At 36.7% G+C, this 13,001-nt stretch overlaps 1 protein-coding gene across 1 annotated transcript; it reads right to left on the reverse strand.

The window, feature by feature from the left end:
- Positions 1 to 701: 701 nt before the first annotated feature.
- Positions 702 to 10,558, reverse strand: LOC148854418 (putative galacturonosyltransferase 14). Its single transcript, XM_088941049.1, has 6 exons — positions 9,726 to 10,558; positions 8,487 to 8,542; positions 8,182 to 8,337; positions 3,836 to 4,426; positions 2,071 to 2,373; positions 702 to 1,668 (listed from the first exon to the last, which is right to left on the reverse strand). The coding sequence occupies exons 1-6, from the start codon at positions 9,934 to 9,936 to the stop codon at positions 1,384 to 1,386; spliced, it is 1,602 nt and encodes a 533-aa protein (XP_088797175.1). The 5' UTR covers positions 9,937 to 10,558; the 3' UTR covers positions 702 to 1,383.
- Positions 10,559 to 13,001: the final 2,443 nt, after the last annotated feature.

Below are 13,001 nucleotides of genomic sequence, written 5' to 3' on the forward strand. Positions count from 1 at the left end.
GTTGAGAGTTCACCTTCATTCATATTGCACTGGCTTGAATATGAATGTGAATTAAAGCGACTCGTAACTGCACTTGCTTTACACATCTAGCTGCAGGCAGCATTTGACAGATCAAGGAATTACTTGGTTTTAAACCATGGCCGTCTTGATTGGCGCAGTAACATACAGCTAGATTCAGCCAGCCAAAAACTTCATTAGGAGGAAGAATTCAAGCTAGTAGATTGTGGCCATTAGTCCCACTCGAGCAGAAAAACAAATCCGACTGATTTACTGACATGAGTCGGCACTAGTTTATGGCCACCAAGTTCCAGTTCTTCACAGTTGGGTCATCGCATTTTAACCTTGGTGTACAATGTTAAAGTCATGTCTGCCGGTGTCTAGAGAGAGAGAGAGAGAGAGTGAAAAGGAATAATCTGCATATTTTTAATATTATCATGAATCCAGACTAACAAATACCCTAATAAAAGCTCTCAGTCTAATAAGATCGGTAAAACATCAATCTCCATGACCCACTTCATAAGAATCAAAAAATGATGCAGAGAGAACAAAAGAGAAAAAGAAAAATCTGCATGTTTTCAATATTATCATGGATCCAGAATAACAAATACCCTAAGAAAAGCTCTAAAATCTGATAAGATCCGTAAAATCTCCATGACACACTTTATAAGAATCAAGAAATGATGCAGAGAGGACAAAAGAGAAAAAAGAATAATCTGCACATTTTCAATATTATCATGGATCCAGAGTAACAAATACCCTAAGAATAGCTCTCCAATCTAATGAGATCCGTAACACAGCAATCTCCATGAGCCACTTTATAAGAATCAAAATGATGAATACAATACCAAAAAATTAGGGGGCTCGGCCAATATTAAAAAAAAAGGGAAAAAAGTAATTGATGAAAAAAAGGATATCCAAGAGTGGCTTACAAAGGAACCAGTTCAAGGCTTCCCATTTCTTTTATATATTTGTATATATAATTGGCATCCAAGTTCACATTTCTGAGTGGTGCCATTACCCTTATTCTGCATTGCCTGCACCCAGCACTCTTCCAGCCAAGAGACAAGGTAACGTCAAATATCCCTTGGGAAGACAAAATTGAAGATTGCCCTTCTTTAACCAAACAAATAAAGCATGGATTACTATGTTACAGATGGAAAGAATGTTTCTCATGCCCACCAGTAATGAAGGTCCTCGTCTTTAACAGTGGAGGGATGACAGAGTATCTGAATCCAACAGCATTGCCTGCATGACCAAATTTCTTGTTTTCTTAAATGAATGTCATGAAAATTTTGAGCGGCAAATCTAATGGGAACCCATCCCAATTAAATCTTTCTGTCTCTCTCTCTCTCTCTCTCTGTTTCTTGCTCTTCCATTTATCTACTATGACTCCAAGATGTGGCAGTTCCTTACAAAATCATTGGAGTAATTGACATACTTGGTCCAAAATGGCCGGAGCTGCTCAAAGCCAATCTCTAGCCATGGCTTGGACTGGCCATTGTAGTGGATAACTGCAGCTTTCTTCACACTTTCAATGTCAGTGTTATTCTGGTAACCCAAACCAAGCATGTGCCAGGAAGGATCAATTGGGTGAACATGGTCTTTGAATGCAATAAGAGCAGGTGGTAGTGTCCCAAGCTTCCACATTGTCAAGTTTGACTTCAGATTCTACACCAGGCCAAAAAACCAGCAATAAGAAATAGAACTTTCAAGCAGACACAGTTATAGTTGAATCTAGGTGTTTGAATTAATGACCTATGTATAAAACAATTGAAGTTGAAAACTAGGGAGAATGAAGCCAACTAATGAACTATGCCTCTACAGAACAGTGGTTGAACCGTTGAAGTTGACCAATTTCCAATTTCCCACATTTTCTAAATGGGAGGTCTTACGACCCTACCTATTGTACCACTTACATGGCAGCACACAATGTGCCGGGCTCCTGTATGTCTTACAACTAGGACATAAGTAACCAGATATCCATGAAAAGCATGTTCTCCTATCCTTGTGAAGTAAGAAAAAAAACCAGCGATGATGATAATGATGATAACAGTAGAACTTGTCCTTTACCTCTTTCAACCAGGAATGATATGTCTCTCTGATATTTGTCTTCCTCCATGCACGTAGATCAAAGATGTTCATCCCATATGCCCATGCACATTCATCAGGGTTCAATTTCTTTGCTATGAGAGGATGAGAAAAATTGAAGTAGTTCTTGAAACGTTTGGACATTACCCAATCATCTTCACCTTTACAGGTTTCTACAGCCCCATTAACCTTGCCCTCTAAGTCAATCTCCCACAGTGCTGACAGGTCACGCTGAATTACAACATCATCATCTAAAAAGACCACCTTGTCAAGGTTTGGGAAAAGCTGTTCATAATACACAACAAAGTAATCAACAAGAACACAATCAGAAATATCTATACAAGAACAACAAAAAAATACAAGGTAAAATATTCTAGGGAATCCTAAGGTCTATAAAAAACATTACAAGCATTGACAACAGGAACTAAGAAACACTTGCATCCCAAATATTTGGCGATGGCCCCTCCACATAATAGAGGGAAAAATGATGAACACACACCCCAAAAAGGAACAAAACCCACATAGCAAGAACAGCAACTCACAAATCAATCTTATCCTCTTTAGACAGAAAGACATTGGATCAGCCTGACCTTTCCTTCTAGTTATTGCTCACACATCCAACTTCTAAAATCTTTTCTCTTAAAGTTTGTCGCATTTTCCATTGGGTATCATTTTTTTGCAGGAAAACATTAGAAAGTAAGTTTTCTTATATCCATCATCAATAAAGCTCTTTAATCATTGTTATTGTTCAAATATTGTTCAAATAGAGTTAGAAACAAAGTACTTTCCAGGATTTTACAATGTTCCCAGTTTTTGGTTTGACAAAACTTAGAATTTTTGGAAACATTTAACTTGAGAGAACTTGAGAACAACTTCCTGAACTTTTAATAGGGCATTGTTTTCCAAAAGGCAGAAACGAGTAGGAAGACAGGGGGTTCCTAGTGCTCTTGTAACTCTCTCTTCTCTATTAGTGCGATATTTTGAACAGTGGGTCTCACCCAGTTGGGTCTTTTGATTGATTTGATCCACTTGGAAGAAATGGTGGCTGAACATTTGTTAATAAAAAGCTCTATTTTGTCCAAGTTCTTTAGTCGATCATAGTCTTCTACTATTTTCTAAAATGATCACAAACAATAAGAAAGTAATCCAAGAAATAAATTTTGACAAGAATTTATGACGACAAAATTTTTTCTAGAACTAAAAAAAAATCAACAAAACAAGCAAAGCCTTGGGAATATAAATATAAGGAAGCTTCTGACAGTCCAAATAAAAGAAAATGGATTTAGAGGCACAGTTATAATCATTATTTGAATTTTGAAAAGCTGTGCTCACATTTAACATTTTTTCCTTTCTTTCTTTCCCTTTTTCACAGGGTGCATCTTCCAATATAAATAAACCGGATGAAAATAAATAATTGCTTTGATGTTTCCTGTAGCAAAACGAAGAATGCAGAGACAATTCAGGAAACATATCCAGATCGCTTTAAGGGAACAAGTCAGAGAGAATTAAAAATATTCACACTTATGCAGTAAGCAAGTAATGTAGAAAACATTTTTTGGTCTTTTTTTTATCCTTTTTGTGGCTTCCTTTCTTTCTTTTTTTGATTATGCCAAATCATATACATATTCCCAAGAAATTTTCAAACTCATTATCACTTCAAACGAAGTTCTTCTAGACTCAAGAATCTTAAAATTCAAATCTCAACATGCAAAAGAATAAAAAAGGATCTGATTTTACATCCAGTTACCTCTGGGAGATAAATGCGGAGATGGTTAAGTAATGAAATGTACTTCGGACTTCTCGACTGCAATTTTGAAGCAAATATCCGTGGAGTAGTCTCACTAAGATTGGCTCCAACATTATGGTTCCCATGGTAGTACTTTCTGATCCCATAGTGGCTCTCTATGGCTTCTAGTACAGGTACATTCTCTCTTGTTAACCAGTCAAATTGATGAACACCTCTGACCTCAACAATTGCTGGAGGGAGAGGGTTCAGTGCAAACCATGAGTGCATACCCGCATAAGTCTTTTTATCAGTGATAACATGGAAGACTATTTTCTCAGGTTTTTGAGAGGACTGAGCAGTAGAAGTGACCACAACAGAAGCTGCCAGGATGTTATCAGATGCCAATATGAAATGATGGTAAGAGTTGTCAGAGAGCAAAGGGAGAAACTCTGGGGATGGCAACTGTCTGCGTGCATGCGCATTGGAGGAGTACTCATCAGTCAAGCGCAGAGAGAGACAATGGATGCCTTTTGGAATAGCACTAGCTGCAAAATGCTTGTTTATCAGTTCCGCAAACTTGGATGCCTTGGCCTCCCTATCAAATTTCTCCATCTGCATAATGAATTTCTTCAGTTGAAACAAGTAGACATGCATGTATCAAAGAAGCACCATGCAAAAAGAAAATCACCATGTCCTATCTATACCGGAAGCATTTCAGAAAAATATATTGGTATTTTGGAGGACTAATGGTGCCAAAATTGTAAGGAAAGAAAGGGAAAAAGGAAGGGAAGAATGAACGAAAGGAACAAAAGGAAAGAAGAAAAGGAGAGCAAGTCACAAAAACAGGGTTCTGCATAGTATCCATGCATCGAAAGGTCAAAGCAAGTGACCAACCCATACCACCTCAGTTTTTAGTTTTCCCACATGTTACCGTTGAGTGGAAGTTGACAAAAGAGGGAAGGAGAAACATAATCTCTAATAATGATGAATGCAACAGTAACATATTGCTGTACCATCATTTATCAAGAAAAAAAAATTGCTGTACCATTTTAACAGATTCTAACATTATTTAATAGGGGGTGTAGAAGGCCTATGCTTGGCTACATTAACGATCAGTTTTGAGTAAAGTAATGAAAAATGACTACTAGAGTCCAAAGAATGTAGTGGCAGAAATGCATACGCTGAGATAGATGAATGAAAAAATAGAAATGACAGGGAAATGAAATCACTCAAAGGAACCTAGGGGTAGCTCCAATAGGTGATTAAATGAGAGAAAGTACACTAAAATGGTTTGGTCATGTGCACAGAAGACCTTCAACAGTACCCATAAGAAGTGATCTGTTGCAAGTTGGAGGGGCTAGAAGGGCTAGGAGTAGACCAAAAAGGACAATGCTCAAAGTAGTAAGAAATCATTTAAGCGCCCATACTTTAACATTGGATATGGGCCATGTGGCATTAAACAGAATGGTATGGCAAAACAGGATTCAATTTACCAACCCCAAATAGTTGGGATAAGGCTTGGATGATGATGATGACCATGATGAACGGATGAATGAAAAATGACTAGAGAGCTACAATTTAACCATAGATAGACGTAGATAGAGTGGAAAAACAAAATGGGATTCTTGTGAACTGACAGCCCCATGTAGTTGGGACAAGGTTTTTGTTGTTGTCGTTGCAGCTGCTGCTGTTCAATTATCAGATTATCGACTCTTTTAGAGCACATTACAGCTTTTGGAACCGGAAAAAATGACTAAAAACTAGAGGAGAAGTTGGACTGAAAATAAGGATGACTAATTCCAATGCATAATGGATCACTTCCAAACACTTTCCAATGTACTAGTAAGAATTGCCTTTAACAAAAGTGGATAAATTTGGACCTAAAAGAGTTGTTCAAATTTGTTATCATTTACACATAAGTTGAAACAAAGATAAGACAAGCAAAAACGTCTCAGATTGACAAAATTGAACAAATGATCAGTCAAGATGATGCTGCTAACAGAATGAGCACATTTAAGATTATTGTGACTCATCTATAGAGATTAGACATGGCAAAAAGTTGACCCAATCTGAAACCCGACCCAACCCAACCCGAAAAAACAGGGTTAGGGTCTCATATTTAGCTACCTGAATTTGAGAATGATCTGACCTGACCCAACCAGGAAAAACTGGGTCGGGTTGGGTCATGGGTCCACCCGCTGATGGGACTATTTATTTATTGTTAGAAGTTTCCATTTTTGATCTTTACTTTTTATCTTTTACTCATTGAATTGTTGAATGTTCAAGTTTTTTATTTTATGTTTGGAATTTTAAGGTTAATTCCTTCAATTTTGGTATTTAGAGGTGTAAAACAGGCTGTGCTGCCCTCCCCAGGGATAATTTGGGGACTCAGATCGGCACAGCCCAAGCCCGTGCCACGCCATGCCGCGGGCCTGGGCCAGGCGGGCTGAAGGCCGTGTTGTGGGCCAAACAGGCCAGACTGGTTTTTTTTATTTTATTTTTTTTCTTTGCTAAGTAAAACTAAAATATTTAACTTTCCTTTGGGAACTATTTGAAAAAATAAGAAATCTAACAAAGAAATGAAAAAAAAATACTTGACCAAATAAGAAGTGAAAGAGACAAAGACTCAAAGTGAATAACAAATTGGAAGAAAAATAGGAATTTTATTTCATTTAAATTTGAATGATACAAAGCATACAATGGTTGGATGAATGAAATATAAAAATTGGAAAATAGAATAAATTAATAAAATATAAAAATACAATATAGTTACAAATTGAAAATAAAAAATTACGTTATTAAAAAATATCAAATAAATTAAATAAAATTAAAACAAAATTTACAATAATTTGAAAAAATGCTATACAACTATACAAAAAATATTGATTTCATCATTTTCTTCTATTGTTCTTGACCTTGATCATTGTAGGAATTGAAAATGGTGGAGGATAGGGCTTTTTATAGGAATTGTTGAATTCGTGTGATGATAATGGTGGAGAATAGGGCTATTTATAGGAATTGAAAATAATTCAATTGCCCAAAATACCCTAAAAACTAGTCATTTTTTAGTTGTTGGGAGGGGTATTTTGGTCATTGTAAAGTTATTTATCACTTTACCCAAAATGCCCCCCAAACTAGCTGCTATATATCTGTTGGGGGCATTTGTGTCATTCTTTCTCCCCCCCCCAAAAAAAAAAACCAAAATACATAAATACCCCCCTATATAGCTGGTTATAGCTGTTGGGGGGGGGGGGGGTATTTCTGTAAGAAAACCCAACAAAAACTGAAATAGCCGTTGGGGACCCCCCAACGTCTAGTTCAATGGGTAGGCCGAGCGTGGCCCATGGGACGTGCCGTGCCAGACCATGACGGGCCGGGCCGTGACTGTGCGTGCCGTGCCGGCCCGTGGACCTGGAACCCCAGGCCCAGCACGGCCCGGACCACCTGTATTGGCATTTTCATGTATTTTTCTTTATTTTAAGGGATGAACTGAATTGACCCGTGGGTTAACCCAAACATTTAGTATCAGGGTCTAGCATTTGCCAACCCAACTCAAAATTCAACCCGACTCGAAATCAACCCAAGGTGTCTTAACCCAACCTGAACCCGATCCATCCAACCCAATTGCCAGGTCTAATAGAGATCCAAAAAATCTCCAACTTGATCGGCTTCACCTAAAGAAGGGTGATTTTCCACCCTCACTGCTATGTTAGATACCATCAGAGTACAGACACCAATTCATTGGCATCAGACACAACATCGTAATCTATTAAGATGCTAGAGTTTTGAAACTCTGGAGCTCCTGATACCACATTAATTTTATGGTCTCACTTCAGACTGGTTGGCCCTCAACGGAAAAATCTTAAAAAGTTAAAGATATAGTGGTTTTCATAAAGTAAAATCCTAGATCCCAAGTAAAAGAACATGTTGATAATTCATGAACATTGTCCAAATTAATATTTATGATAACTTACAGGAAGTGTTACTGAATGATTGATACAACTCTTAGGACTTCTAATTGAAACCAGAAACCATTATGATTATGACTGCACTTGTGAACGTGTAGATGGAGTGCAGCTTTATAGATCAGTTGAAAAGGAAAGATGGAGTGTCAGATTACTTTTTGGATCATGCTTACAAGGAAGTTTATACTTTTAATTTTTCTCATTTTTTTAAATGATGGTATAGTATTATTTTTTATTCTGACGGAACTCCCGGGTAGCCATTCATGTGTAGTTCTCCTTCCTGGGTGGTTTCAGAAGCTATTTCTCTTTTTGTATAGCCTTTCTCAGGGATCCTCTCCCTCTTTTTAATACAAATATATATCTTTCAAAAAGAACAATTAAAATAATAGATTGACAACATACCATTGCCTTTAGCTTGATAGCAAATGTCTTGGCATCATATTGGTTGTTCTTCATTTCAGAAACAAGTTGGCTAAAAGATTCTGGAAGCTCGAGGTTAGGTGGTATTTCCTCAGAATTCACTTGGTTTAGTACCTTGTATAAATCTCTAACCAGCCTCTGCATATGACCACCCAATATGAACAATGTCACCAAAAGTTTCCAGACCATTAAGTCAGTCATTTTAAACTTTACCATAAAATATAGTGTGTACATTTTTAATATTATTAAAATAAACTAAAAGTGCATAACAAGAAATAGATACTTACAATTGAATCATCAGCCCTACCAAGAAATCTGGGTCCCAATCTCCTGCCCAAACAATCTGAAGCAGAAAGACATAAAAATAGTGTATCGATTGTGTAATCAAAAGAAAAAATAGACAGTTAATTGAAGTACTGAAAATGTATGCAGTAAGATGATTAAAAGAAGAAAAAGTTTGATGCAGTCTACTCCCTAAGAGTATCTCTTCCTCCTTTTAATTCTATTCAAGTTTTCATAATACCTGTCAAAATGATAATAGGATGAAGGAAAACTATAAAATTAGAATAAAAACTAATAATCCCGAAATGCCAATTGAATCAGGGACCAAGAAATAAGCAAACAAAATTGAGCATACTAATGTTTGAATTTTCATCCGTATTATCTCAGTACTGAGGGTAAGCCAGTTCAAGAGGTAACATATGAATATGAATGACTAGAACAAGATTCAAACCCTACTTTCTAGTCATGTGATGGGTTGTAAACCTTGACAAATTTCCAAAAAAATAGTGAATGGGACTCATAAAGAAACCCAACAATCAAATTAAAATTGCAAAACAAAGTTCATGAGAACAAACGCCAATCACAAAAAAGAAATGCAGAAAAGGACTATGACTCCAAAAGTGAGCCATCAAATGGAGAATGTCAGTCCCACATGTGAAGCAATTCAATAGAACTGAAAAATCCAGAAAAGGGGGAAAATAATAAGAACCTAACCGTGGAATATAATCAATAGCCACACGTAAAAAGGTTTGTAGCCCAAATCAAATGTAGATATAAAATGTAGAAGATAACAAATCCATATTCAAATTCAACCAAAGCACCTCAAAAAAAGGAAATAAAAACAAAATCAACATCACGAGACCCTCTGAAAGATCCATAAGTCTACCAGATTCCCAACAACCCAATGAACTAAAAGATCTTAATTTCAAATCCAACTCATCCGAAGAAACTTACCAAAAGAGCCAATAATGTTTTTCCAATGGTACTGAAGCCAAATTGAACCCAATTTCAATTTCAAAATAATCTCAATTTCAATCAAATCAAAAACCAAGAATATGCGAAATGATCCTAGTGTGGCCATTACCTGATCTTCGAACAAACCAAACAACTACTGGCCTCAAAACAAGAACTACTAATGGGGAAAAATATGAAATGCAAATTACAAGGAGATAACTGACTCGTTCAACTGAATTATTGGAATATTAGCAGAGCTAGATAAAACCAAAGAGAAAAACCATACGCACCAAGTGACGAGCACTTATTGACACCTTCGAGGGTGACAAGTGCTGTGAGAATAAAGACGAAAGGCAGCAAGAAAGCAAGGATGAGGACCGTATGGAAGAGCGTCCGATAAGAGATGTGGCGAGCTGCGACCTTGATCTTCATGAAGTCAAGGAACCCATTGGTGCTGGAGATCGTGATGCTTTTCATGCTAGGCGAGAAATGAAGCTGCATCGTCGTCTCTGCCGCCTCCTCGTCGTCAGGGCAACGAGAACCCTATAAACCCAGCTCAGATATTCCCCCAAAAATGCAGCGTAAACAACCATCAGATCCACTGAGACGAGAACAAAATCAACAAAGATGGCGAAAGATATTGAGATCTCTTCTGGGTATTCCTCAAATTGGGTGTCCCGGGTCTTTTCGAATCCGGCATTTGAGATTACAGATGGGTTTCGATCGATTTCAGTTAAAGGGACGAATATCGATTGACAGAGAATAACTGGGTTCCTCGTTCTCTCCCATGGAGAAACCGGAGCAGCGAGAGAAGAAGGAAAAAAAGAGGGACGGGCTCTATTTCGTTCTACTTAATTTTTCTTTTGTTTTGAGAACTTTTTGATCGCTGTTCAGTCGGTCGGACCTTATTTTTGCTGTATTTTTATGAATTTTGTTATTATCACCCATCATTTTTTTTTCCACATTTCTGACTTCTCTTTCAGCTAAAATTAAAAAATAAAGAAATTAAAGAAATCAAAGAAATTAAATGAAATTATTGAATTTTTAATTAGTAATTTATTACTATATTTTTTAGTCAAAACTCAAAAGCGTGAATCCTGTATCGGGGGTGTGTCCTTGGAAACAGAGAGAGAGAGAAGGGGGTGAGGTGGGGTTAACTTAGGGAATTGTGGGACTGTTTGACCTATGATTGGTTTAGGCACAAAGGAGGTGAAAGTCTACTAAATTTAGAAAACTCCTAGATGGTTGGGGATAGAGAGGAATCATGTGGATGTGATTTGCTTTTACCTAATTATAGCTTTTATTACCATGTTATATTATTCTTTATGAGTCTGTGACTTCGGGTCATAGATGGGAAAAAGGTTTTTTTGATGAAGAAGTTCAGCTTTTAAAATGGAAGTGATCATCTGGGTCTGACCCATATAAATTTAGGGGGGTGGGGGTGGGGAGGTTTATTTTAAAGAGTAGCCTCCTCAACCCCAAATTAGCCTAATGGTTAATTTAGGTTAAAATATCTGAGTAGCTTTTCTTTTTTTAATTTCTGGGTGATTAAATATGAGGGTAGGTTAGTTGATTGGAATATACCCACATGTATATAGTTTTAGAGAGAGGTGGTTATCAACAGTTAAAAATTAAGCTTCATTTGAACATTATTTTGGGGTATAATATTTCCTTTCTGGGTTTAAAAAATTTATGCAGACAGATTCTTTGTAAATTAAATTGTAATGAAAAGGGAAAGAACTTAGTAAGATTGTCATGTAGAGGCTGTAGCTGAAGCCACAGTAGGAAATGCTATATCTGTAAATAAATGTGATAGACAGGTGGGGTAGTTTGCTAGAAAATTTTAAGAACAGTTTGTCTGTAAAGAGAGAATTGTCACAGATTTGTATAGTGAATACAAGTCAAACTACTTAGCCAAAAACAAAATTGAATAAAATAAACAGTCAAGCTTGCAACATTGGGAGAAGCTGTAAGCTGTGGTGGAGATTGTCTACTGTCATAGTCCTGAAAAGCAGATAGAAATAAACAGTCTGTGGACTGCCAAAAGTCTTCATTTTCTGTTACCAATGGATGGTATCCTGTTATTTTCAAGCTTTAATTTTCTTTCAATCTTATTCTAATAATATTTAACAAGTCAATTCTAAAGAATCGACATTTAAAAATGAAGTATTGAAAAGTAGAATAGGAAAAACATCCACCCAATAATTAACTGCCTGTACAATCTGAACAGAAAGCAAAAGCAAATCCTTCCAAAAGAAATAAAGCGAAAAAACAAAGTATCATTAACTTATGGTAAAGAACTAGGTCGATGGTAAAATCCATCTTTCCAACTCTTAGACCCAACATTACTACGCTTATTTGGTTGTCATTCAAAGCTGATTTTATAGGGTAACTATCTGGATTCATTATGTGCTCAATGTCCAGAAGATGTCAGCTCTACCGGCCGGTTGTATTGGAAAGTTTTTTTTTCTTCTTTGATTCTTTCCATATGTTCAATTGTGAAAACATAGAACCAGCTTTTTCCTTCTTTTTTCTTTTTTTTTTGCCACCTGGCAGACGCCATTGGGCTCAAATTTGGTTGCTCCAACTAGCCCCATTAAAGCGTGGATCACTTTTGGCCGCACCACAGGTCCACAGCTGCAACATAAAGGCTCTCCAGACCTCAGTCATGATTTGATCTTTCCAAACGATTCCTCTAACAAATCCATGCCTTTTCATTCAGTTGAAATTGGAGTGGCACAACAGAAAGTGTACCAACACGTTATTAACATCATCTGTGTACACACATTTTACCAGAGTTCGGCTTCCATCAGGGCAATGCCCGTTCGAGCAGCCTTTACAGCCTTGCATTGGGAATATCTTCCTACTCGTGTGCTTTATTTCATGGGGAGATATTCCCAATGCAAAATTGCAAGAGACTGTTGAGACGGTGTGAACACGGGCTTGCTCTGACCCCAAAGCCGATCTCATTTTACCATGAGTGTAGGACCTACCATGACTGTCATGTGTGGATACAGATTATGCTGGAACATTATTTGTTATGAATACATCCGGCTTAGTTGAAATTCAGGGTAACGTCCTTTTTAGAATATTATATATATTATTTGATTTCCTGCTCACGTCTATCCACATAACATCACAGTCACACATAGGATCATCTCATCTTCTTATATAGCATTATGCACGGAAAGATATTCCCAATGCACAGACATAATGTGTTGTGGGTAGAGTTTATGTGACAAATTTGCTTTTCTTTGTTATAATTAGGGAAGGGTTGAATTAGGGTTGATGCCTTGAGCAGTTAAATCCAACCCCAATCCAATATATCTATTTATTTTTACATATTTATTTATTATATTATATAAACATGTATATGTATGTGCATTAATAATTTTACATTTTAAACTTTGAGATTTTCTAGTTAAGCATAAATATAATACTCCTAAAGCATATAACTTTGCCCCATATATAGTTAATCAGATACTCCGAAAACTGAGAAGCAAAAACATCTTTTATAGAAAAAAAAAAAAAGAGTGAATAAATTTACCAACCCAAACCCATCTAAT

This window comes from Nelumbo lutea, chromosome 4 (assembly GCF_056320005.1).
Source record: "Nelumbo lutea isolate HS-2025 chromosome 4, American lotus-T2T, whole genome shotgun sequence".
Classification (NCBI taxonomy): Eukaryota; Viridiplantae; Streptophyta; class Magnoliopsida; order Proteales; family Nelumbonaceae; genus Nelumbo; species Nelumbo lutea.